Below are 27,586 nucleotides of genomic sequence, written 5' to 3'. Positions count from 1 at the left end.
CTGTACTTAATATGCCTGAATTTCTTGAGTTCATTTTTTTTTTCATTTTATTGGATTTGTATGCCGCCCCTCTCCGCAGACTCTAGTTTCTGCTGGTTAAATCGCCGAAAAAAGATCATGGACACAATTGAAAATAATCATTTTTCCTTTGTAGGTGGAGTACAAAGATTTCCCCAAAAACAACAAGAATGAATTTGTCTCTCTTATAAATTGTTCCTCTCAGCCACCACTGATCAGCCATGGAATTGGAAAAGATGTTGACTCTTGCCATGATATGGTAAGAATACCAAGTATTTCCTGTACAATACACCCAGAGTCCATAAGGAGTTGGGTGGCCTACAATTAAGGCCCACCTTAATAAATAAATAAATAAATAAATAATAAATACCTCCCTTTTTCACACTGTGTTAGAAAAGAACAGTTGTCACTTGCATTTATTTATCCTGCTTCTAAGAAAGGAGTCTCCAGAGAAAAATAGTATTGGACAGTTTCAAGTAGAATAGATTTGTCCACAAAAATGTACTTAGTGGGAAAATGTAAGGATGTTCTAATCCTATATCATCAGAGGAACTATTTTTATTTGCATTCCTAGCAAATCTAGTATTATTGTCTAATAAAATTCTAATCAACTATATTGATTAGTTGCTCCCAACTAATGGTTGCTCCTCTTATATAACTTATTTTAATGGGCCATTTTCCCTATTCCAGGCTGCATTAAACATCTTAAAGTTGCTGTCTGAGTTGGACCAACAAAGTACAGAGATGCCAAGAACAGGAAATGGACCAATGTCTGTGTGAGTGAAAATATTTCCCATAATCCTGCAAAACCTAGGCTGTTGGTTTTTATTTACTATTTTAAGAATGTTTTATAGGGATATTTTCCTTAGTATGTTTATGTGAAAAGTCACAAGTAATGGAGGTTGGATATGAGAAATGTGTATCTGTTTAATTTTATAGTTTTAATATAGTTTTACATATTTTTTAATTTTGATTGGAAGCTGCCCTGAGTTAATTGGCAGCTGGGCGGCTATGTAAATATTTTAAATAGATAAATCTAGGTCACAAATTGTACATCAGCATTATTTATTTACTTAAGCAATTGGCATGGCCACCCATCTCATTGAACACAGCGTACAACCCTCCAGTTAAAACAATGTCACTGCTGTTGTCATTTTTCTTTGGATTACAGTGTTCCCTCGATTTTCACGGGTTCGAACTTCGCGAAAAGTCTATACCACGGTTTTTCAAAAATATTAATTAAAAAATACTTCACGGGTTTTTCCCCTATACCACGGTTTTTCCCGCCCAATGATGTCATATGTCATCACCAAACTTTTGTCTGCTTTTAATAAATATTTTTTAATAAACTTTAATAAGTAAACATGGTGAGTAATAATCTAAATGGTTGCTAAGGGAATGGAAAATTGCAATTTAGGGGTTTAAAGTGTTAAGAGAAGGTTTGTGATACTGTTCATAGCCAAAAATGGTGTATTTATTTCTGCATCTCTACTTCGCGGAAATTCGACTTTCGCGGGCGGTCTCGGAACGCATCCCCCGCGAAAAGTGAGGGAACACTGTACAGCAAAATATTCTGCCATTCATTTTTCTCTGAAGGTTTTGCTCATGTCATTTAGCTACCCTCTTTGGATAAAGTAGATTATATTGCTTCATTGGAGTAAGTTTTGCTTATCGAATGTTACTTAATTGTATTGTTGGCAGTGCACTTAAAGCAAATGGACAAACATATAGCAGTAATTTGCTGTCTGAGAGAAAAGGTGGGTCTTACCATGAACTTTTGAAGAAATGAATATTTCATAATTCAAAGTATGGCTCTCTTCTAAAAAAAAAATGTTTTCCCCCTTCCAGATGCGTGAAGCAAGAAATGGAAAGTGACTCTCTCCTCAAACCGGCTAGCTCAAACACTTTGGGACAAACGCTGGACACCACTGCCTAAACAGGCTTGACTGGACCCAAACCTGAAAGCACCAGAGAAAATCAAATGCTTCCTAATAATGTAACCTAACTGTTTTAGAGTGCTACAGTTGTTACAACCCACTGTAGTGTCTAAATCATAACCGTTGCTTTTCAAACAGTGATAAAATTTTTAGTTTCATTGCATTGTTTTGAATGACACTATAAATTTTTCATCTAAAAGTTTCTTAATTGTACCTAGAACTATAGCACAGTTTAGAAACTTGATTATCTGACACACTTATCTATGAACTAACTTGGGAAGATCATATCCACGTATGTGTTAAGGTTTCTTTTTTTTTTAAATGAAATTGTAAAAAAAAATTCACTGGAAAAGGTGTGCCTACCATTTGATTATCAAAAAAGTCAGTAAGGTGAACCTCACCTAACTCTCAGACAGTTGAAGAAATAATTATACATTTTTGAATTTTAAACTTTATTTGATCATTTTGATTTCTAGAATATTTTTGATGGGTAGGGAAGAGGGAGGGAAACTGAATGCAACAGAAGCTTCAATGGTCTCTAATCTTTGTTTTAAAAAATGTGTGTGTGTGCCTGTATATAAAGGCATACCAACTCATTACAGTACAGGATATGATCTCAATGTAGTGCATATAAAGCTGCAGATTGATTTTCCTGAGTGCTTTATACTGTTTAATTACATCTCCATGTAGGGCTGAAAAAAATTACCTATGTTTATATATAAACTGTGTTGCTTTTGATGTTGTGTTTATTGCCCACAGCAATGTGGGCAATAAAGTTTTTGCATATGGTCCAGGTAAAGCACGATAGCATTGCAAGTTAAGTACTGCTTCAGTTCATTGTTTACGCTGGAATTTTTTCTCCCCATGGAATGTAAGTAAAACGTAGTGTTTGTCCAATAAATGGTAAATACTAAAAAAGAGGAGAAAATGTTTTTTTTAATTAAATGTCGATTTCGTAGAACTTTCTTTTTTAACTGCAGCAGGTTTTGAATAATGTAATATAATGAATGAAAATTTAAGACTAATACATTCATAACTGGTTGTGAAGTTATTAAACAATTTATTCAAAATTATATATACCTTTGTAAATACTCAGCATCGCTTATATACGCGCACGTATGCACACACACAAAAGAAATGCATGCATGCATGCATACATATTTTCCTAAATCTAAATTTTAACTCTTAAAGGGGTAAACAGGAATCTCCTTCCAAAATATGAACTGAGTGGAAGCCCAGAGATTATTCCTTACTTGAGGTCATCTAGATTAACACTTTGACTTGGGTACATATCTCCTGAGGATGGACAAGAAGCAGCAGGCCAAACAGTGGCTGAAGCCAGGACAAAAACTAAACTGACATGTTTTTGTTAAAATCAAATATAATTAATAAGATGACTACATTCTGCCTTTTGAAACTGGAATTGTGCAATGTTCCCTTAAGAAAACAACAATCCCTTGAGCCTTTATCTAGACAAGTCCTTCCTGTTCAGACCACCTGCCCCTTCCAAATGAAGTCCGCCGTCTTTAGTCAAATTTTAGCAACAACTGGTCCAGCTGGAAACTGACTAACTGCAATGACCATGTAATCTGTTAATGTAGACTTACTGTAGAGTAAGAGTAGCCCTACCATAAACTATGCTAACAGCACATATTCTCCTTGGAGTATTAAATAGTTCAGATAGAGATCAGTGGGAGCAATACAAGTGAAGTGATAAATTGGTGTACCCTTGTTCAATGTTATCTTTTTATTTACAGAGATAGATGAAAGACTAGATACCACATTTGGGATTACTTTGCTTTTCTCAAAGCAAAATGGATGCAATGGTTGAATTAGGTGATCTGAATCCAGTTTTCTTTCCTCCCACTCTACCATCATTATTTATTTATTTGTTTGTTTGTTTGTTTGTTTATTACATTAATATATAACAATGGAAGAAATCAAAATTAAATAAAACAAAACTATAAAACATCACTATATCTTTTTTAAAAAACCACTTAACTTAAAATATATCACAGACAGCCCACCTCATACAACTCTGTCATATCTCCAATAGTCAGACAATAATAGGGGCTGGCACAAAGCAACCAAATTCAACAGCCCCACGCCTGCCAGCATAGATGTGTTTTTAAGCTCTTCCGGAAGGCCGGGAGAGTGGGAATAGTACAGATCTCCGGGGGGAGTTGATTCCACAGGCACGGGCAACCACAGAGAAGGCCCTTCCCTGTGGGCCCTAACCAGTCAATGGATACATGAGGCAAGAGACAGTCCCGTAGGTAATCAGGTCCTAGGCCATATAGGACTTTAAAAGTCAACACCAACACTTTGAATTGCATTCAGAGACTAGTTGGCAACCAATGCAGCTCGCTTCACAATTGTCCATGTTCCAAATGTTCACAAAAAATAATCCTGGGAAAATAATAAAGGCTCCAAGTCATCCAGTACCTCGTGGAGGGTAGGCATGAATTTGGGTCTCCTTTGAGTTTATCCAATTACATTACAGTAGTCCCTCACCTATTGCTGGTGTTATGTTCCAGACCTGGCCGCGATAGGTGAAATCCGCGATGGGGAATTTATCGACTGATAGTACTTATTTAAGTATTTATATTGTAATTGTTTGGTAGTTTTCATTGTTTTAAGTGTTTATAAACCCTTCCCACACAGTATTTATTTTAGATACAGTATTTAAATACAGTATTTACAATTTTAGATTTTATTTTATTTTTTGAAAAACCTGCTGATCGAGTTCGGCGGGCTGTTTAAATCTGCCGATCGGCTTCCTCAGAAACCTGCGATGAAGTGAAGCACGGTATAGCGAGGGACTACTGTAATGCTTTGGATCTTTGCTACGGATGAGATCTTCAGCTACACCTCCACGTCATTAGTTAACTAAGATACACTTAATCCAGCACATCTGGAAGATGCCCCTATTGCAGGGGTGTCAAACGGGTGGCCACCAGGCCACGCCCAGCCTAGCTCTGAGAAGGGGAAAACCGTAAAACGTCACGTGACTGCAATGTGACACAGAGAATTTGACATCCATGCCCTGTTGGGAGGACAGTACAATCTATTTTGGTTGGGATCTACAAATATGAAAGTGTAGAGTTATTATCTGCTTCTACAACCATGACCCATTCTGCATTTAATGAAACAAAGACATAGTAGGAGAGTCCCAGCAGCACCAATTTTTCTTTCTTTCAGTTCATGATAAAGACTTTCATGAAATTCAATCACAGATGCGCTAACACAATAACCCTAAGGAGCCCAAAACTTTACCTGTCCACTGTTGACCTCACCCAATTCCTAAGAGGTCAGTTAAGGGCGTGCATAAGTGCACCAGTGTACCTACCGTCTCTGTCCTAATGTGTCCTCTTATCAGTACCCATCTTATAGATATAAACAATGTTATATCTATGTATATCTGGAACCCACATCACATTTCGGGCATAAATACTCTAGAAAATGTCAAAGAGATACTTTATTAGAAGAGTCCTCCCCTCACAACACAATATTCTACGCAACTAGACTTACAATCCTAGGTTTAGAAAGCTTAGAACTACGTCACCTTAAACACGACCTAAGCATAGCCCATAAAATCATCTGCTACAATGTCCTTGCTGTCAATGACTACTTCAGCTTCAACCACAACAACGCATGAGCACACAGCAGACACAAAGTAAACCGCTCCAAACTCGACTGTAGGAAATACGACTTTAGTAACCGAGTAGTTGATGCATGGAACTCACTACCTGACTCTGTAGTATCACCTAACTTCGAAAACTTTACCCTTAGACTATCCACTGTTGACTTCACCCGATTCCTAAGAGGTCAATAAGGGGTGTGCATAGGTGCACCAGCATGCTTTCCATCCCGTTCCAATGTTTCTCTCTTACTAGTATGTTTATAAACATTGCTATATCTTTGTATACTTGACAAAACAAACAAAATCTCTCTCTCTCATCTATCTGCCTGCCTGCCTACCTACCTACCTACCTACCTACTATGCCGCCCAATCCTGTGGGACTCAAGGCGGTGTCAAAATAAATAAATACATTTGTCACGCTTTCTCTAAGCGGGTTTACAGGTTTGCCATAGGAAGGAAGGATCCTATAGCCCAGGGATCCTCAAACTTGGCAACTTTAAGACTTGTGGACTTCAACTCCCAGAATTCTCCAGCCAGCTACAGCCCGTCCCCATTCTAACGCTTCACACCACTGCTGTATTCCAGCCTGATTAAACCATCGCGTATTTATTGCGTTCACCGCCTAACAACCCAAAGTTGCAACGCTAAAAGCGGCGCTTCTAAAATTTAAATCCTCAAGGGCGATTCGTCTCCTCCCATAAACACCAGCTACCTCCCCTCTCGAAAGAAAAAACCGCGAAAGTATTAGCATACACCGGGGCCTACATTTCCCAAGATACCTTGGACGGGCATGCGCACCAAGCTGCTGTGGCGTCTATATAAGGACGCGACGCGGACGCACGCGTTCTTTTTGGAGGCTTCCTCGAAGGTGAGTAGATGACCGCGTTTGGCAATCTGCCGCCATCCGCCACGTTCTTGGTCGTTAACGAGCGTTGAGACAAACGATTCCTTATTCTTTTTTTAACCCCCTTAAATTATCCCGGTTTACTTCCTCTTTAAGATGATGCCAAATATATTTAGTCCTCTGCGTTGTTTCTTTCACGGTACTATTTTTTGGTGCTGATGATGACTTAAGACTTTTTTCCCCATCAGAGCGGAAGTGTTGAACTCTTTTGCTGTTAAGCCAGAATTTGTCTGACTGCACCATTGTACCATATTTGGGGGGGGGGGGGGATTGATTGATAACCGCGTGCTTTAGTTAGGATGTGGAATAACGTTTCTATCTTAAGATCTTTTTTGTGTGTTTTCAGGCAATTCAGGAAGAATCCAGTGAAGGATGTATGGTGGAAGCTCTTGCCAAAGTCTCCAAGTTGAAAGACGTGGAATCACCTAAAAGTACCATGATCAGTTCTGGGGCCAACCTTTCGTTTACAAAAAAAAGGGACAGGTAAGTTTCTGGTTATTATTTTTAGTTGGGCATTCATTCAGTGGGTGGATGCCCTGCCAAGCTTTATGCTTTTAAAGCAGCACGACAAAGCATTTTCTATTGAGAACGCACAATGCTGTCTCTGTTATTATTATCTCATTTTGTAAATCCTGATTAAAGCTTGTATATTAGCTTATTTATTCTTGTAACAGTTTTTTTTTAAGTATATAGATGCTATTTTTTACATTTTGGGTTGCTGAAATTTTCATAGGAATTCTTTTCAAAAGCAATCTGGAAAATATAATGCATTGGTGGATAACCATTTTAATTAAATAATTCTACCTATAAATTGTTGCTTACGTGACATTTTTTAGAATAGAATGAGTTGGAAGGGACCTTGGAGAGGTCCTAGTCCAGCCCAAGCAGGGGAACAGATACCATTTCAAATAGATGACTTGATTCTTCTTAAAAACCTCCTGTGATACGAGGTTTTGGAGGCCCACAATTTCTGGAAGCAAGTTATTCCACTGGTTAATTATCCTCAGTGTAAAGAAGTTTCTCCTTTGCTCTGATTAGTTTCCAACCATTGTTACTTGTCCTGACCTCTAGTGCTTTAGAGAATAATTTTGTGAACTAATAGGGGAAAGAAGGAAATTACAATTATGGTTGCAAATACCTTGGGAATACTCCCTTCTCTAATGTACCTTTAGAGCTGATGTATATGATGACTAAAGCTTTTTTCCCCATCAGAGCGATACTGTTGATCTTACTGTATTAGCCAGTCTTTGTCTGATACATCAGCTGAGCTACCTGCTTATTCTTCTCCAGGCAGACCAGCCTATAATGTAACTGATGTAAATGTCTTTGTGCCATTTTAGGATTCAAATGAATCAATGGAGAAATAGCAGAATTCTTGCACCACATTGAAAGAGGAGTCATGTAAACCTCAGAAAATTTGAGCTGGTTGTTTCAAGCACATCTGGCCCAGAATGCAGCTGCACATCCAGATACATCAATTCTTTGCGAGCTGACTGACTTCTTATCAGTCTCCGATCACAATTCAAGGTATTGGTTATTACCTTTAAAGCCCTGGCTCAGGGCCAGAGTATCTTTGAAATGGTCTTCTTCGCATGCCGTCAATTAAACTGTCGGCTGCTGGGTCTGCAGGGGAGAGCCTCCTCTGTGGCTGCCCCAATTCTACCTGGGTTTTCTGACAGGCTTGCGGTCATTGACCTGGGGTGGGGGGAAATGACTAGTCGCTAGGGAATTGGGTGGTATAGAACTATATAAATAAATAAAAAGGGACATGTGAGTTTCTGGTTCTTATTTTTAGTTGGGCTTTACAACAGTGAAGAATGATCCACTTTGGACTTTTGGGTACTTCCATGTCCCTGCAGTTTTCTTTGTGAAGCTGGCTGAGGAATTTGGAGGAATTGAAGTTGCCAGAGTTGTCAAAACACTGGTGTGAAGAGTAGCTGTAAACCAGATGTCTTCCAACTTGGCAACTTCAAAGACTCCTGGACTTCAACTCCCAGAATTCTCCAGCCAACATGGCTGGAGTTGGAGTCCACAAGTCTTAAAGTTGCTGAGTTTGAGGATCCCCTGCTCTAATAAACCATTCATTCAGTGGGTGGATGCCCTGCCAAGCTTTATGCTTTCAAAGCATTTTCTATTGAGGACGCACAATGCTGTCTCTGTTTTTATTATCTCCTTTTGTAAATCCTGATTAAAGCTTGTATATTACCTCATTTATTCTTGTAAGAGTTTTTTTTTAAAGTATATAGATGTCATTTTTTACATTTTTGGTGGCTGAAATTTTCATAGGAATTCTTTTCAAAAGCAATCTGGAAAATATAATGCATTGGTGGATAACCATTTTAATTAAATAATTCGATCTACCTATAAATTGTTGCTTATGTGACATTTTTTAGAATAGAATGAGTTGGAAGGGACCTTGGAGAGGTCCTAGTCCAGCCCAAGCAGGGGAACCAATACCATTTCAAATAGATGACTTGATTCTTCTTAAAAACCTCCTGTGATAGAGTGCCCACAATTTCTGGAAGCAAGTTATTCCACTGGTTAATTATCCTCAGTGTAAAGAAGTTTCTCCTTTGCTCTGATTAGTTTCCAACCATTGTTACTTGTCCTGACCCCTAGTGCTTTAGAGCAGTGATTTTCAACCTTTTTTGAGCCGCGGCACATTTACATTTACGAAACCATGGGGCACATTGAGCGGGGGGAGGGTGGGGGCTAAAAAAAGTTTGGACAAAAAAATTCTCTCTCTCTCTTCCTCCCTTTCGCTCTATTTCTCTTTCTCTCCCTTCTTTCTCTCTCCATCCTTTCTCTCTTCCGTCCTTCCTCTCTTTTTTGCTCTCTTTCTCTCTTCCTCCCTCCCTCTATGTCTTTCTCTCTCCTTCCCTCCCTTTCTTTCTCTCTCTATTGCTCTCTTTCTCTCTTGCTTTCTTTCTCTTGTTCTCTTTCTCTCTCTTGCTTTCTCTCTCTCTCTCTTGCTTTCTTTCTCTTTTGCTTTCTTTCTCTCTGAGCTTCGCGGCACACCTGACCATGTCTCACGGCACACTGGTTGAAAAACACTGCTTTAGAGAATAATTTTGTGAAGGCTAGATTAACTAATAGGGGAAAGAAGGAAATTACAGTTATGGTTGCAAATACCTTGGGAATACAGTGTTCCCTTGCTTTTCGCGAGGGATGCGTTCCGAGACCGCCCGCGAAAGTTGAATTTCCGCAAAGTAGAGATGCGGAAGTAAACACACTATTTTTGGCTATGAACAGTATCACAAGCCTTCCCTTAACACTTTAAACCCCTGAATTGCAATTTTCCATTCCCTTAACAACCATTCAGATTATTACTCACCATGTTTATTTATTAAAGTTTATTAAGAAAAATATTCATTAAAGGCAGATGCAAGTTTGGCAATGACATATGACGTCATCGGATGGGAAAAACTGGTGTAGGGAAAAAACCCTCAAAGTATTTTTTTAATTAATATTTTTGAAAAACCGTGGTATAGACTTTCCGCGAAGTTCGAACCCGCGAAAATCGAGGGAACACTACTCCCTTCTCTAATGTACCTTTAGAGCTGATGTATATGATGACTAAAGCTTTTTTCCCCATCAGAGCGATACTGTTGATCTTACTGTATTAGCCAGTCTTTGTCTGATACATCAGCTGAGCTACCTGCTAATTCTTCTCCAGGCAGACCAGCCTATAATGTAACTGATGTAAATGTCTTTGTGCCATTTTAGGATTCAAATGAATCAATGGAGAAATAGCAGAATTCTTGCACCACATTGAAAGAGGAGTCATGTAAACCTCAGAAAATTTGAGCTGGTTGTTTCAAGCACATCTGGCCCAGAATGCAGCTGCACATCCAGATACATCAATTCTTTGCGAGCTGACTGACTTCTTATCAGTCTCCGATCACAATTCAAGGTATTGGTTATTACCTTTAAAGCCCTACATGGCTCAGGGCCAGAGTATCTTCGAGATGGTCTTCTTCGCGTGCCGTCAATTAAACTGTCGGCTGGTGGGTCTGCAGGGGAGAGCCTTCTCTATGGCTGCCCCAATTCTACCTGGGTTTTCTGACAGGCCTGCGGTCATTGACCTGGGGTGGGGGGAAATGACTAGTCGCTAGGGAATTGGGTGGTATAGAACTATATAAATAAATAAAAAGGGACATGTGAGTTTGGTTCTTGTTTTTAGTTGGGCGCAGAAACATGTTACCAACTTTACAACAGTGGAGGGTGAATGATCTGTATAGGAGTTTTGGACTTCTGGGTACGTCTATGTCCCTGTAGTTTTCTTTGAAGCTGGCTGAGGAATTTTGGGGAGTTGAAGTTGCCAATGTTGTGAAAACACTGATATGAAGAGTGGCTCTAAACCAGATGTCTTCCAACTTGATATAGAACTGATATAGAACTATATAAATAAATGTAGTGGTAATAATGTTTTTATGTTATTAAATTTACTTATTAAAAGTAATCTCGGTATCCTGTTCTCTAAATAGAACATTCAGAAGGACTCCAAAATGTTACATTTCCCTCCTGGGCACTGCCGGTGGTTTTCAAGACAATTTACCGTATTTTTCGCTCTATAAGACGCACCTGCTGATAAGACGCACCTAGATTTTAGAGGAGGAAAATAGAAAAAAAAAAATTTGAGCCAAAAAGGGGAGAGGAAGAGAGGAAGGAGTGAAAGAAGGGAGTGAGGGAGGGAAGAAGGGAGGAAGGGAGGAAGGAAAAGGAAAGCAAGAAATGGAGGGAGGAAAGGAAGGAAGGAAGGAAAGAAAGAAAGAAAGAAAGGGGGAAGGGACAGGAACAGAGGAAGGAAGCAAGGAAACTTATGAAAGGGGAGAGTAAGAGAGGAAGGACTGAAGGGAGGGAGGGAAGAAGGTAGGAAGGAGAAAGAAAAGAAGAAATAGAGGAAGGGAAGGTAAAAGAGAGAAAGAAAAAGAGCAAGAAAGAAAGCAAGAAAGAGAGAAAGAAAGAAAATGAAAGAGAAATAAAAATAGAGAGGGGGAATGAAAGAAATGGAATGAGGGAAGGAAGGAGAGAAAGAAAGCAAGAGAAAGAAAAAAGAATGAAAGAGCAAGAGAGCAAGAGAGAAAAAGAAAGAAGGAAAGAAAGAAAGAAAGAAAGGCAACTTCAAAGAAAGGCTCACTGAGCATCTCTCACTCTCTCTCTCTTTCTATCCCTCTTTCTTTCTTTCTCTTCCTTTCTCTCTCTCCTCTTTCTTTATCTCCTCTCTCTCCCTCCCTCTCTCTTTCTCTCCCCCCTCTCTCCCCCTTTCCCTCTCTCTTTCTCTCTCTCTCTTGCTATCTCTCCCCCCTCTCCCTCTCTCTCCCCCCTCTCCCTCTCTCTTTCTCTCTCTCCCTCTCTTGCTATCTCTCCCCCCTCTCCCACTCTCTTTCTCCCTCTCCCTCTCTTTCTCTCTCTCCCCCTCTCTCTTTCTCTCTCTCCCCCTCTTTCTCTCTCTTCTTCTCACTTTCTCTCTCTTGTTTCCTTTCTGTCTGGGCAGATGGCTGCCTTCTGCCTTGGGGCGCGATTCGCCCCCTCTCCTCCGCCGCCGCCGCCTTCTGCCTTGGGGCGCGATCCGCCCCCTCTCCTCCTCTGCCGCTTCCTGCCTTGGGCGAGCAATCCCGGAGTCCGGGACTGTGTGGCTTTGCGCCACGAAGAGGAAACGGCTCCGGCAGCAGGGAAAAGTCGGCCGTTTTCTCTTCATGGCGTAAAGCCACCCTGTCCCGGACTGCCGGATTGCTCACCCAAGGCAGAAGGCGGCGGCGGAGGAGGAGAGGAGGGGGCGAATCGCGCCCCAAGGCAGAAGGCGGCGGCGGAGGAGGAGAGGGGGCGAATCGCGCCCCAAGGCAGAAGGCAGCGACGTTGGAGAGGGGGCAGATTGCGCCCCAAGGCAGGAGGAGGCAGCAGAGGAGAGGAGGCAGATCGCGCCCAAACGCAGGAGGTGGCAGAGGAGGCGGTTCGGGCGGGCAATAGGGCAGCGTGGAGAAGCCAGGGGCGCATTTGGCCGGAGGCACCGTGGGGAGGCAGGGGCGGCCGCGGCTCCCTTTACTCCTATTGCCACACCTCCCCGCCCCCGCCCACCTCCCCGCGGGCTGGCAGGGGGATGGGGAGCACGCGCCCGTGGAAAAGGGCGCTCGGGTGTATTTGGGGGTGCACGCCTGCTCACGGGCGTAGCTTACGGGGAACGGTGGGCCAGGCAGCAGCTAGCCAGCCAGCCGGCGGGATGGCGCTTCCGAATTCGCAGCCTCCCCCCCCCCTCCCTGCCTGCATCTTCGCTCCATAAGACGAGGCTGATTTTTCATCCTACTTTGGGAGGAAAAAAACTGCGTCTTATGGAGCGAAAAATACGGTAGTTATAGAATAGCTTTCAAACCAGAATGGTTACATTTTGGAGTTCTTGAATGCTTTTCATCTCCCTATATCAGTGATTTTCAACCTTTTTTGAGCCGCGGCACATTTTTTACATGTACAAAACCATGGGGCACATTGAAGGGGGGGGGGGGCTAAAAAAGTTTGGACAAAAAGATTCTCTCTTCCTTTCGCTCTATTTCTCCCTCCCTCTTTTTTTCTCTCTCTCCATCCCTCTTTCTTTCTTCCTTCTTTCCTCTTTTTTGCTCTATTTCTCTCTCCCTCCCTACCTTCCTCTATGTCTTTCTCTCTCCCACCTTCCCTCTCTCTTGCTTTCTTTCTTGCTCTCTCTTTCTTTCTCTCTTCTCTTTCTTTCTCTGTCTCTCTTTTGTTTTCTTTCTCTCTCTGAGCTTCGCGGCACACCTGACCATGTCTCAAAGCATACTGGTTGAGAAACACTGCCCTATATAATGACTTGGTTGGAGACTGTACCATAGAATATCCTGGAGCGATTTCTGCTTCTACCAGGACCTCATGAGAGAACACAACTTGACACGGATAAAAAGTGTAAAATGTGCAGTATATGAATTTTTCTGGTAAACCTTGTTTTAAAGATTTTAGAAAGGGTTTTTTGTGTGTGTGGTTAAAGAATGAGAAGTATTAAAAGCTTCAAATTGAAGCCAAATTCTTAAAACTCAATGGATCAATGCACTTTGAGAAAATATGGATTGAAAGAACTTGGATATTTATTTATTTGACTTCTAAGCCTCCCAATCCCAATGGAACTCAAGTTGAGATTGATAAAATCAGTTCAGAAAAGTGGCTCAGGTGCATGTATTGGTACCAGATATTGGTTGCAAATTGACTGAAAAGCCAATTTATAGAAAACATTCATTAATTCTCTGCTGAGAATTGTATCAGCGAATACAGAAAGGCTACAAGCCACAGTTGGCTGCTTTGAACTGGTCATTGTTTTGATAATGTGATGTGTTCCAGATGCTTGGGCTTTTATACTCCTTAGCTCCGGTCAGTCTGGGCAGTACCTGGGAAGTTTTCCACTCCTGATTTAAACTACTTAGAATTTGTGTAAGCTTGCACCTGGTAGGAAAGGTTGGGCATTCATTGAAAACAAAGTTTTCATTTACTTGTAAGAAAAAGAGTAAGAAATTAATGAGCCTGGGGCTGATATTGTGCTAAATTGGTGCAGGGTTGCATGTAAAATAACCTTAATTATAAAATGAATTATAGAAACATAGAAGACTGACCGCAGAAAAAGACCTCATGGTCCATCTAGTCTGCCCTTATACTATTTCCTGTATTTTATCTTACAATTGATATATGTTTATCCCAGGCATGTTTAAATTCGGTTACCACATCTGCTGGAAGTTTGTTCCAAGGATCTACTACTCTTTCAGTAAAATAATATTTTCTCATGTTGCCTTTGATCTTTCCCCCAACTAACTTCAGATTGTGTCCCCTTGTTCTTGTGTTCACTTTCCTATTAAAAACACTTCCCTCCTGAACCCTATTTAACCCTTTAACATATTTAAATGTTTCAATCATGTCCCCCCTTTTCCTTCTGTCCTCCAGACTATACAGATTGAGTTCATTAAGTCTTTCCTGATACGTTTTATGCTTAAGACCTTCCACCATTCTTGTAGCCCGTCTTGGACCCGTTCAATTTTGTCAATATCGTTTTGTAGGTGAGGTCTCCAGAACTGAACACAGTATTCCAAATGTGGTCTCACCAGCGCTCTATATAAGGGGATCACAATCTCCCTCTTCCTGCTTGTTATACCTCTAGCTATGCAGCCAAGCATCCTACTTGCTTTTCCTACCGCCCGACCACACTGCTCACCCATTTTGAGACTGTCAGAAATCACTACCCCTAAATCCTTCTCTTCTGAAGTTTTTGCTAACACAGGACTGCCAATACAATACTCAGATTGAGGATTCCTTTTCCCCAAGTGCATTATTTTACATTTGGAAACATTAAACTGCAGTTTCCGTTGCTTTGACCATTTATCTAGTAAAGCTAATTGTGCTACTTTGACTAAGAGCTTTACTGCAGTTGCCAGGATTTTTTAATAGTATTCTAAACTGCCACAGAACTTAATCAAACTAATTGAAAAAAAATCAAAAGAATAATAGCTATTCTAAGCAGTTGTTGGAAGTCAAATACTCTTCAAGAAGACTGCAAAACATGTGGCTCAGTGGTACATGATGACTATTTCTTTTTTCCCCATCATATCGACTATGCTGATCAAGCATGTGTTCTAGCCAAATAGCCTGATTCCACTGATGTCCAAGTCTTAATATTGCACTTTTACATTTGATGCCAGAAGCAAATTGTAATTCATGTTGCTTATTTTTCAGGAGATGGTGGTTGGTCAGGAGCACTGGTGATGAAAGAAGCTGCATCACATTTTTCTGAGATTGCTGGTGCAGAAAGGTTTGTAATACTTATCATATAAATGTGTGCATCCATACCTTTTTTGGTAGAAGTACTTTGGAACAGTATATATATTATATCTTTAAAGTATCCACTGTATGTATGATGAGCTACCATATCTCATTTGATACAGATAATGGTGCCTTTTCTCTTAATGGTCCATAAAAAATGAACTCTAGTTCTGAACATAATCGATGTATTGACGTATTTTGCAAAGACATCTTTCTTTTAAAAGAAATATTTATTTATTAATACAAAAAGCGGGGGAAGGGAAGTATAAACAAAGAGAAAAAGGGTAAGGGGAAAGGATACAAAATCAAGGAGTTGGGGAAAGTGGTAGTATTTTACATAGTAATACATAAAATTCTTTGTATCCTTATTGTTACCATTTATGTCGTATATTATATTTGTAAATCTTACATTTAATTTCCAGTTAAATTCCAATTTCTAATATATATATATATATATATATATATATATATATATATATATATATATATTAGTTGATAAAAGATAAAGATGATTTATGAAAGAGGAAAGTGAAAGCAAAGACATCTTATACTATCCTTAGTTTATCTTGATCTGTGAATAAACTAGTAGAACAATAGCAATAGCATTTAGACTTAGTGCTTTTACAGCCCTCTCTAAGCGGTTTACAGAATCAGCATATATTGCCCCCAATAATCTGGGTCCTCATGTTACCGACCTTGGAGGGAAGGAAGGCTGAGTCAACCTTGAGCCCGTGGTGAAATTTGAACTGCTGAACTACAGCTAGCAGTTAGCTGAAGTAGCCTGCAGTGCTGTACTCTAACCACTGCACCACCCTGGCTCTTGCCGTGCATATGGGAATTGAGCACTTAAGTTGTTGGTGGAAAGTGAGGTTTAGGGTTTTTATTCATTACTACTACCTTAAACTCATTCTGAACATTTTCTCCCCCTTTTTTAACAGATTTTCGACTTGCCATGTGATGATAACAGGAGGAACATGTTGACCGGAAATTAATTTGAATTCAGTAGTGTTGATGCTCAATAAAAATATTATTTGCACTATATTCAATGCAATTTATTAGATTTGTATGCCGCCCCTCTCCGAAGACTCGGGGCAGCTCACAACAATAATAAAAACAATATAACAGTAAACAAATCTAATATTAAAAGAAAAGATATATAAAACCCCAACAATTAAAACCATACAGCACATACATATAAAATATAAAAGCCTGGGGGAGGTGTCTCAGTTCCCCCATGCCTGGCGATATAGGTGGGTCTTGAGTAATTTGCGAAAGACAAGGAGGGTGGGGACTGTTCTAATCTCCGGGGGGAGTTGATTCCAGAGGGCCGGGGCTGCCACAGAGAAGGCTCTTCCCCTGGGGGCCCGCCAAACAACATTGTTTAGTCTACGGTACCCGGAGAAGGCCAACTCTGGGACCTTATCGGTCGCTGGGATTCGTGCGGTACCAGGCGGTTCTATAGCAACATTAAATGGTGTAAGTCTTCAATGGAGAACAAACTGCAGTTTTTTCTCTGCTGAGGCAGGCTCTCTGTTCAATCATTCAGAACTGTCTATGACAGGGGCTGTAGTTGTTTATTGGGATAGTCTTGATAGGACAGTTTGTACTGTAGTATGCCCACAGTATGACATGAACTATAAAGCCCTACATGGCTTAGGGCCAAGTTACCTACAGGACCATCTTCTGCCTCATGTATCCCAGCAGCCGGTTAGGTCCCACAGAGTTGGCCTCCTCCAAACCCTGTCAACTAACCAAGTGTTTCCCAACCTTGGCAACTTGAAGATATTTGGACTTCAACTCCCAGAATTCCCCAGCTAGCGAATGCTGGGAGTTGAAGTCAAGTTGCCAAGGTTGGGAAACATTGAACTAAGCAATACCCAGTTGTCTTCTGACTATTGGCTCCCTTATGCTTTGCAAATCCAGGGATCTTTTTTCGGAGGAAATTACTGTAGTATTTCTGGTGGGTTTTTATTTCTTTTATTTCTGGAGTTCAGAAGAATGAAACTTTTCTTGCCCAGAAAGTTTCTTTTACCCCACATTTCCATCCCATTTCGTATGCCCTTGGAAAAGAGTTTTCACATCAGGTTAGACCAGAGATCTTCAAACTTGACAACTTTAAGACTTATGGATTTCAACTCCTAAAATTCTCCAGGAGCATAGCTGGAGTTGAAGTCCACAAGACTTACATTTGCCAAGTTTGGGGACATCTGCGTTAAAACAGCTGAAAATATTCCTTTCTGTGTGATGCTGAGATCACAGTTAACTATTGCTTTCAAAATTACCATCTTGCTTATAAGTAGGTGCTATTTTAAATATATTCTCTCCACCATAAGATTTCATCCCTCTTAAGATAGGTCAATATTCATTTATTTATTTATTAGATTTGTATGCTGCCCCTCTCGGTAGACTCGGGGCGGCTAACAACAGTGGTAAACAGCATATAACAAATCTAATGTTTAAAATAATTAAAAACCAAACATACATACCATGCATAAATTGTATAAATGGTTATAGTTCACCTAAGGTACTATTTCTCCTTAGCAATTTTTAAAATGTGTACATCAAGTCTCAGAATTCCAGGATACTGGCTGGAATTTGAAGTTTTAAAAAGACATTCTTCCCCAGAAAAGGCAGGATTTAGAGATAGTTTGACTTTTGAAAATATCTGAAAAAGTTTTGAGCTTGCCTTTGCCCAAATTTGCTTAATTGCTGTATGATTCACTTTTAACAGCCACGGCCAAAAAAAAGGTAAAATTGGGTGTGGCTCACTTAATTGCCTTGCTTAGCCACATAAATTCTTTACCTATAAAAACACCTCTACTCTTACAGGTGTACTTGGGGCATGTGATGTTGCTGTTTGTTTAGATGTGGGAACAAAGTAAATGATTCATGCATGTAGGTATTTTGTAGGGAAAATTTTAAATAACTACTCACAAGAATATATATAGATTTAATTAATGTAAGTATATACAGTACCTCTTGCATCAGACAAAGTTCAGTGGGTTACTTTTCTACGGCTTCATCTTAAAGAGCTGCTGAAATCAAAAGCAGACTTACATCTTAGCTTGATACTGCTCCAGTATGAATACTGTAATGCAATTAAGACAAATCCCAAAGACCTGCCTGGTTTCTAGCTTTTTTGTAGAATGTAGAATTCTTTACTGGCCAAATGTGGTTAGACAGACAAGGAATTTGTCCGGTGCATATCTTGGTATATAAAAGGAAAGATACATTTGTCAAGAATCATGAGGTACAACACTTAATGATCGTCATAGGGTACAAATAAGCAATCAGGAAACACTAATTTGTAAGGATACAAGCAACAAGTTGGTCGTACAGACATAAGTGCCTTCACATTTTGTGTTAAGACTTCAGAGGGTGCTGTTTGCCCGTTTTTTGCTCTGATGCCAAGAGCATTTACATCAAACAGTTCACAATTTTGCTTTTCATTTGAACGGGAGACAATTGGTTTATTGATAAAAATTTTATGTTTTTACTTCCTGTTAATGGGAGTGACATAACCATTTCCTTTAAATTGCGGAGTAAAAGCTCTTTTAGGTTTCAATGGATAATTTAAAGCTATTCCATCTCTCTGAAAAACCTTTTACACAATCATTGAACAGCACTTTTAAGGAGGCGTCACTGACAAACTTGATGTTGCAGTGATATGATGCAGGTGTGTTATGTATTGTGACATTTTTGACAATGGTAGAGTCTGGATCTTGTCCCTCTTTCCAAAATAAGCCTGTTTAGAAAGCTACCAAAAGATGCTCCTTGGGTTGAAAGCTAAGGCAAACATAACCTTAATGAGTTTGTAACAGGCCTTGTCTGTTACTCCAGTGCAGAAAACTAAATATGAAAAAAAAAAGTCTGAAGTAAAGGGTGGGGTTAATGTTGACTATTTTCCAAAGAATCCCAATACCTTCGCATTGTTTCTTTTGCTGATTTCTCTATTGACATCCATAGAAATACATGGGTTCACTTAATGACACAGCATTCAGTAAATGATGATATAAGACAGTGATGGCGGACCATTTTTTCCTTGGGTGCCAAAAGAGCATGTGCGCTCGCTATCGCGCATGCGTGAGTGCCCACACTCATAGTTCAATGCCTAGGGAGGGTGAAAACACTTTCTCCCTCCACCCGGAGGTCTTCTGGATGATGGAAATGGCCAGTTTCCCAACTTGTGGTGGGCCCAGTAGGCTAGTGTTTCACCCTCCCCAGGCTCCAAAGGCTTCTCCCCATCCCCCCCAGAGGCTCTCTGGAAGCCAAAACACCCTCCCAGAGTCTGTGCAAGCAAAAAATCGGCTGTTCTGCACACGCATGTTGGAGCTGACCTAGGGCAATGGCTTTCTCTGCCACCTGTGGCATCTGTGCCATAGGTGTGCCATCACTGATATAGGAACCTTGCGCTGAGATAGTTCCAGTCTTTGGACCCACCAATCTTCCATCCAACTTCACCAGGAATAACTTCCCATTATACTTGAATTTTGTTTTCCTTGGGTCTCTTCATCATCTCTCCAAAGTCTCCACTTTTACACTTTTAATTTAATTGAGTTGACTTATATTCTTAGAGTCTTCGGAGAGGGGCGGCATACAAATCTAAATAATAAATAAAATAATAAATAAATTCTGCCCAATCCCATGGGAATCAGGGCAGTTTACAACAAATAATACAATGTTACAATAAAAGTCAAATAGTAAATAGTAAAAACAATAAAAAAAACCTTAAACTAACAATAAACCCCCTAGCTAAACTCAAATCAGACACACATACATGCCAAATCAATTTAAAGCTTAATGAGAAAAGTCATGAGAACACATAAACATCCTCTGCTGGCACAGGGATTCTGGGAGTTGAAGTCCACAAGTCATAAAGGGGCTTAGTTCCCCATCTATTCTAGGGAGTCAGGCCATTCAGCAAATTGCAACCTTCTTCTCCACCTCATGGTAACCTTCGTATCTTCTTGCTTAGAAATTATTATTACTGAAATCTAAAGTGGACAGATTCCCCCTGAGTGGATTTGCTTTGCTATGTTCACCGTAGTTAAAATAACTATAAGCCATTCAAATTTCTTGGCAGTAGAACATTTATAAAGAGCTAAATAAAGCAGGGAGGAAGGAGATTTCTGAGTATGTGACGAAAAGCATATTTCTCAAGTGTTTTTAATTGTGGGGCTTCCTGCATTTGTTAGCATTTTTGAAAATGTCCTGCCCATTTCCGTTCTTGTGGCTGTTTTTTTGAATCTCTCCTTAGGGCACCTTTCCTACAAAGGGTGGTGGCAATAGAATTAAAATAAGAAAAGAGACTGAAAGGAAAAACAAGAGGCCCGATAGTCCAATGGCAGTTTGATAGCAGCTCCTTCAATCATTTGCTTTTCTGCTGGGTCAGTGAAGTGAACACCTAATTAGAAGAATGAAAGGGATGTTTAATAAAGAGCAAGGCTGGGCCATTTTGTCTTCTTTTGCCACTGTGTCCCCTAATGCTGGCTGGGGAATTCTGGGAGTTAAAGTCCAAATAACTTCAAGTGGCCAAGGTTGGGAAACACTGCCCTAGAAACATAGAAGTCTGACGGCAGAAAAAGACCTCATGGTCCATCTAGTCTGCCCTTATACTATTTTCTGTATTTTATCTTAGGATGGATATATGTTTATCCCAGGCATGTTTAAATTCAGTTACTGTGGATTTATCTACCATGTCTGCTGGAAGTTTGTTCCAAGGATCTACTACTCTTTCAGTAAAATAATATTTTCTCATGTTGCTTTTGGTCTTTCCCCCAACTAACTTCAGATTGTGTCCCCTTGTTCTTGTGTTCACTTTCCTATTAAAAACACTTCCCTCCTGGACCTTATTTAACCCTTTAATATATTTAAATGTTTCGATCATGTCCCCCCTTTTCCTTCTGTCCTCCAGACTATACAGATTGAGTTCATTAAGTCTTTCCTGATACGTTTTATGCTTAAGACCTTCCACCATTCTTGTAGCCCGTCTTTGGACCCGTTCAATTTTGTCAATATCTTTTTGTAGGTGAGGTCTCCAGAACTGAACACAGTATTCCAAATGTGGTCTCACCAGCATTCTATATAGTGGGATCATAATCTCCCTCTTCCTGCTTGTTATACCTCTAGCTATGCAGCCAAGCATCCTACTTGCTTTCCCTACCGCCTGACTGCACTGTTCACCCATTTTGAGACTGTCAGAAATCACTACCCCTAAATCCTTTTCTTTTGAAGTATTTGCCAACACAGAACTGCCAATACAATACTCAGATTGAGGATTCCTTTTCCCCAAGTGCATTATTTTACATTTGGAAACATTAAACTGCAGTTTCCATTGCTTAGACCATTTATCTAGTAAAGCTAAATCATTTACCATATTACAGACGCCTCCAGGAATATCAACCCTATTGCACACTTTAGAGTCATCAGCAAATAGGCCAACCTTCCCTACCAAACCTTTCTCTATGTCACTCACAAATATATTAAAAAGAATAGGACCCAGAACAGACCCTTGTGGCACACCGCTTGTAACCTGACTCTGCTCAGAATACTCGCCATTAACAATAACTCTCTGATGTCTACGCTTCAGCCAGCTGCAAATCCATTGAACTATCCAGGGATTAAGTCCAATCTTCACTAATTTATCTATCACTATTTACCTAATCTAATAAAAGGGCAATATTATTGCACGGAATATGAAACCAAATTATTGTGCTCAGATAAGATTGCCTGAATGTAGGTGTTCCTTGACCTACTAATGACTAGAATTTTCCCCTACTATAACCAAAGATTATACCCCGAGACTTTTAAAGTAATAGGTTTCATGGGCAGCATGAAAGGTTTTTGGGAGCAAAGGAATATTTATGCCATGGTTGAAGCGCTGTGACAAGGGAAGTTGTTAAAATGCCAGCGAAGGAGAAATGCTCTGGAGCCAAGTTATTCCAGGGTTTGAACAAGTATTTATTATACCCTCTCCGTATATTTAGGCTTCTTTCCAGCTGAATGTCAAAGAACTCTAATTCTGTTTATGTGTGTGATTTAATATTTGTACTACTTGCCACTTTCTGTTGCAAAGCATTTTGCAAAATTAAAAAAGGACGATAGAACCATTAACATTTAAATAATTAAATAGAAAAGCAAAATACTAAGATGATGGGTTGCTGAGGGGTGGGATCTTCTCTAACCAATCACCCATCCATAATATAGAAGGTCAGACCCATCCTTGAATACAGTTCATCTGTCTGGAACCCATACCACATCTCGGACATCAACACCCTTGAAAATGTCCAAAGATATTTCACCAGAAGAGCCATTCACTCCTCCACTCGAAACAGAATACCTTAGGAAAGCAGACTATCAATCGTAGGTCTTGAAAGCTTAGAACTATGACGCCTAAAGCACAATCTAAGTATTGCCCACAAGATCATATGCTGCAATGTTCTACCTGTCAATGACTACTTCAGCTTCAACAGCAACAACACAAGAGCACGCAAGATTCAAACTTAATATTAACCGCTCCAAACTTGACTGTAAAAAAATATGACTTCAGCAACCGAGTTGTTGAAGCGTGGAACTCATTACCTGACTCAGTAGTGTCATCCCCTAACCCCCAACATTTTCCCTTAGACTATCCACGATTGACCTCTCCAGGTTCCTTAGAGGTCAGTAAGGGGCATGCACCAGTGTGCCTTCCATCCCCTGTCCAATTGTCTCCTTATCTCATTTATCTTTTCTTCCTTTCAAATATGTTCACCTATACTTTTATATCTTTTCTTCTATTCTTTTCTTTACTTATGTTCACCTATACTTTTATATCTTTTCTTCTATTCTTTTCTTTACTTATATTACTAGATGTCTATTCTCTTCAATGTGTATTATGTATTGGATTAAATAAAATAAATAAATAAAATAAAATAAAATATTTATTAGACTTGTATGCTGCCCCTCTCTGAGGACCCGGAGAGGCTCACAACATGCAATACAAAACAATATGTATACAAATCTAATAGTTAAAACAGTAAGCTAAAATCCCATTATGTTAAAAAACAGTCAGTCTACTCATTCACATCCACACATAACATGTAATGGTCAGATAAGTAGGGGGCATGATCTAGTTGCCCCATGCCTGGTGACATAGATGGGTCTTAAGGGTCTGCGAAAGGCGAGGAGGATGGGGGCAGTGCGAATCTCTGGAGGGAGCTGATTCCAGAGGGCCGGGGCCATCACAGAGAAGGCTCTTCCCCTTGTCTGGTTGACAGGACCTGGAGAAGGCCAACTCTGTGGGACCTTATCAGCCGCTGGGATTTGTGTCCCATAAGTACTCTGGTCATTACGGTCTTCTTCATGTTATGGGAGGATTTTTCCTAAAGTCTACCACCATTTTTACGGTTTTAAGTGCATTCAATTCTAGATTATTGTTGTTCAACCTCCCATCTGTATGCGGGTTCATCGTTGTCTCGTGAAATATTTTATTTCCATTTTCATCTTCTGCATCAGACCATAAATTCCCTCATAATGTAAAACCACAGGCATTCTATATTCCAGCTCATCAGTGTGAAGTTGCAGCAATTTGAAATAAACGAGAATTAAAAATCCATATGCTATGTTCCCCAAGGTAGTGTACTGGGACCAACGCTCTTCATTCTCTACATCAATGACCTTTGCGATTACATCACAAGCAACTGTGTCCTCTTTGCCGATGATGTAAAACTCTTCAACACCACCGATAACACAACTACTCTCCAAAAAGACCTTGACGCTGTTTCTCAGTGGTCTAACACATGGCAACTCCAAATCTCAACTAGCAAATGCTCTGTCCTACACATTGGGAAGAAGAATCTGAACTCCAAATACGAACTGAATAATCAAATTATCACAGATAATCCCCACTCGGTTAAAGACCTTGGTATACTAACAACAAAAGATTTAAGTGCCAAAGCCCACTGCAACAATATAGCCAAGAAGGCTTCAAGAGTTGTAAACCTAATCCTACGTAGCTTCTGCTCTGGCAATCTCACACTACTTACCAGAGCTTACAAAACTTTTGCCAGACCCATCCTCGAATACAGCTCATCTGTTTGGAACCCATATCGCATCTCAGACATTAACACCCTTGAAAATGTCCAAAGATACTTCACCAGAAGAGCCCTTCACTCCTCCACTCGAAATAGAATACCCTATGAGACTAGACTTTCAATCCTGGGCCTAGAAAGTTTAGAACTAAGACGCCTTAAACAAGATCTAAGTATTGCCCACAAGATCATATGCTGCAACGTCCTGCCTGTCGGCGACTACTTCAGCTTCAACCACAACAACACACAACAGATTTAAACTTAATATTAACCGCTCCAAACTTGACAGTAAAAAATATGACTTCAGTAACCGAGTTGTCGAAGCGTGGAACTCATTACCGGACTCCATAGTGTCATCCCCAAACCCCCAACACTTTACCCTTAGATTATCTACGGTTGACCTATCCAGATTCCCAAGAGGTCAGTAAGGGGCGAGTACAAGTGCACTAGAGTGCCTTCCGTCCCCTGTCCTATTGCTCTCCTATATCTCCTATATACCTTTCCTCTATTCCTATATCTCTTCTTCTATTCTTTCATTGATATATTCTATTCCTTTATCTTCTTTTCTATTATTTCTTAGATATATTTTGCTATGAGTATCTCCTCTATTACCTTCATCATGTATTTTACTATGTGTATATTGATATATACCCACTAAAACCCTCATTGTGTATTGGACTTTTATATCCTTTCTTTATATATAATAACTCATGTCTATCCTCTTCAATATGTATTGTGCATTGGACAAAATAAATAAATAAATAAATAAATAAATAAATAAATAAATAAATAAATAAATAAATAAATAAATAAATAAATAAATAAATAAATAAATAAATAAATAAATAAACCGTTCCTTATTTGTATAACCTAGTGTCCTTTGGACAAGCTCAAACATTTGCAGACATTCAAGCATCATGCGTGTGTTTCCGGGTAGGTTTTTTCTGTTCCTGCTGACATGAATTCAGGATTTTGCATGAACATCTTTGCCTGAAGCAAATTCTGCTGGTGCAGCCAGCGAAGAACAATTAACAATCGCAAATTCCAGCGGCAACGAAAGTGAGAATACAGTAATTGTTCCTTTCTATCAATCCGCAGTTGCCAGGATCTTCTGGCCAAATTATTTAACAAAAGACACTAGAGTGAGAAGAACTATTGGGAACTGGGTCAAAAGCAATTGCACCACAAAGCAGCATTCTTAATTAAGACAGAAAAAGACTGTGCACTAAAGTTTCCCATCCCAAATGATCAGATAAAGTGCTTAGAATGGTAAGGTCTCAGCAAATAAGCATCTTTAAAAAAAAAAAAAAGTTAACGCCACTATTGAAGCTTGCTTGTACCGCTCTCTGTAAACTGGGCTGATCTCCTTTCCTGTAACAAAATAAGATCTCTAATGTATTGGTGGACAAAAATTGGGAGATACGGCCAAATTAAATCACGGCTGCTAGAAAGTTTAGTTGCCTCTTGAAAAAGCACATTTGGGACAGTCATAACATGGATGACTAAGAATCTCCATAGACTTATGGCTGCCTCAGTTTTGTTATCGGGACATGAAGGTAGCAAAATTTCAGTGTCCAATTCTTTTGCAACTGATTTTTAAAAAAAGGAAGTTTCATCTGCTTAAGCTTGAAAGGTGGGTTTTTTTCCCCCATTAAAAGGTAAAGATTCCCTTGCACATATGTGCTAGTCGTTCCCGACTCTTGGGGGCAGTGCTCATCTCTGTTTCAAAGCTGAAGAGCCAGCACTGTCTCTGTGGTCATGTGGCCGGTATGACGAAACACCAAAGGGGCATGGAACTCGGTTACTTTCCCACCAAAGTGGTCCCTATTTTTCTACATGTATTTTTTACATGCTTTTGAACTGCTTGGTTGTCAGAAGCTGGGACAAGTAACGGGAGCTCACCCCGTTATGTGGCACTAGGGATTCAAACCGCTGAACTGCCAAACATTCGATCGATAAGCTCAGCATCTTATCTACTGAGCCACTGTGTCCCTCTTGTTTTCAGTAAATGAGTTAATTGCCTTAAGTGTTAATTGCACAGTTAAGGAACCACTACTACCCTGTTTCCCCGATAGTAAGACACCCCCGATTGTAAGACGTATCGGGGGTTTCAGGGGGGTCGGCTAATATAAGCCGTACCCCGAAAGTAAGACATATGTCTTACTTTTGGGAAAACACGGGGGTATTGCCGGGGGAGGGAGCCCGATGACGTTGCTTCCAAGCTTCCCGCGCGCCCCTTGCCTTCGCCTCACCGCGGCGCCACCGCCTCTTCCCCGGCTTGGCAAAGCGAAGGACGGCGCTGGTCCGAAGCGAGCCGAGCGGGCGGTGGCTTGCAGCGAAGGCGCTCGTCCCAGCAACCGAGTCCTGCTGAGGCTCGGCTGCAAGCGGCCAGCGAGGCCGAGCGGCTCTGAGGCGAGCGGCCGGAGCTGCGCCTTCCTTCGCCCGCCTCCTTTCCGGCAGGCAGGTGGGGCTGCCCAACTGCGCAGAGCGGCTCCTCCCCTCCAGACACACGCTTCCCCGACACGCGTCTGCGGCTCCACGCGTGCACGCCGCTTGGAGCCCTGAGGTTGAACTTGGAAAAGGGCTCACGAGGCTCCTGTCCCGCGGCTGCCCTTCTGGACTCTGGGGAGATGCCTTCGGGAACGCGACCCTTTCAATTTTTTTCCAATGTAAGACATACCCCGAAAGTAAGACGTAGTGGGGCTTTTGGGGGTAAAAAGAAAGTAAGACACTGTCTTACTTTCGGGGAAACACGGTATTTAACCCCAACTGTTACAAAGGTGCTTTTTCCAAAAAGCAACTGGACTTTGTTTTTTGTTTTTTTCCTTTGAAAACATTTCACTTCTCCTCCAAGAAACTTCCTCAGTTCAAGCTTCTTGGCTTTTCTTCTTTGTTTTCAAAGAAGAAAAAAAATAACCTAAGAAAGTCCAGTTGCCTTCTGGAAAAAACATCATTTGGACAATCATGATCTGAATGATTGAGAATATCCATAAACATCTAACTTATGCTTTTTATACCTATATAAAAAAATGTACTAGTTTTACTTAATATGTGTAACCTACACGTATATTAAATGTGAAAATTGAGGAATCCTCTCCACACACGTTATAAAACACTCTAATCATAAACATTTATGTTCTAATAAATATTTTTCTATTAAGCTAAGCAAGGCTCATTTTCCATGACATGCCTCTCTGACCTTCAA

General features: G+C 40.3%; 1 protein-coding gene, 1 long non-coding RNA gene and 4 other non-coding genes across 15 annotated transcripts in view; all 6 read left to right on the top strand.

Moving 5' to 3' along the window:
• Window positions 1–3,028, top strand: part of STAU1 (staufen double-stranded RNA binding protein 1) — a 42,642-nt gene extending 39,614 nt beyond the window's left edge. For 6 of the 10 annotated variants that reach the window (XM_070744651.1, XM_070744646.1, XM_070744652.1 and 3 more), the window contains 3 exons: window positions 155–277; window positions 709–794; window positions 1,867–3,028. In XM_070744651.1, coding sequence (XP_070600752.1) covers window positions 155–277; window positions 709–794; window positions 1,867–1,954 — 297 coding nt within the window. In that variant the 3' untranslated portion in view covers window positions 1,955–3,028. Of the gene's footprint in view, window positions 1–154; window positions 278–708; window positions 799–1,719; window positions 1,776–1,866 lie in introns of those variants that run through there. The other 4 variants (XM_070744649.1, XM_070744653.1, XM_070744648.1 and 1 more) reach the window with 2 other exon arrangements.
• A 3,622-nt stretch (window positions 3,029–6,650) lies between these two features.
• Window positions 6,651–6,746, top strand: LOC139166107 (small nucleolar SNORD12/SNORD106). The gene has a single exon (XR_011558907.1). It is a non-coding gene; the product is annotated as a small nucleolar SNORD12/SNORD106 (small nucleolar RNA).
• A 100-nt stretch (window positions 6,747–6,846) lies between these two features.
• LOC139165599 (uncharacterized) lies at window positions 6,847–16,351 on the top strand. Its single transcript, XR_011558776.1, has 5 exons — window positions 6,847–6,985; window positions 7,843–8,029; window positions 10,229–10,415; window positions 15,224–15,299; window positions 16,249–16,351. It is a non-coding gene; the product is annotated as an uncharacterized lncRNA (long non-coding RNA).
• On the top strand, window positions 7,676–7,766 carry LOC139166104 (small nucleolar SNORD12/SNORD106). Its single transcript, XR_011558905.1, has one exon. It is a non-coding gene; the product is annotated as a small nucleolar SNORD12/SNORD106 (small nucleolar RNA).
• On the top strand, window positions 10,062–10,152 carry LOC139166103 (small nucleolar SNORD12/SNORD106). The gene has a single exon (XR_011558904.1). It is a non-coding gene; the product is annotated as a small nucleolar SNORD12/SNORD106 (small nucleolar RNA).
• Window positions 15,058–15,149, top strand: LOC139166106 (small nucleolar SNORD12/SNORD106). Its single transcript, XR_011558906.1, has one exon. It is a non-coding gene; the product is annotated as a small nucleolar SNORD12/SNORD106 (small nucleolar RNA).
• Window positions 16,352–27,586: the final 11,235 nt, after the last annotated feature.

This window comes from Erythrolamprus reginae, chromosome 3 (genome assembly GCF_031021105.1).
Source record: "Erythrolamprus reginae isolate rEryReg1 chromosome 3, rEryReg1.hap1, whole genome shotgun sequence".
Classification (NCBI taxonomy): domain Eukaryota; kingdom Metazoa; phylum Chordata; class Lepidosauria; order Squamata; family Dipsadidae; genus Erythrolamprus; species Erythrolamprus reginae.
Note: the sequence above shows the minus strand (reverse complement) of the source record. Positions and strands in the feature narration are given on the sequence as shown.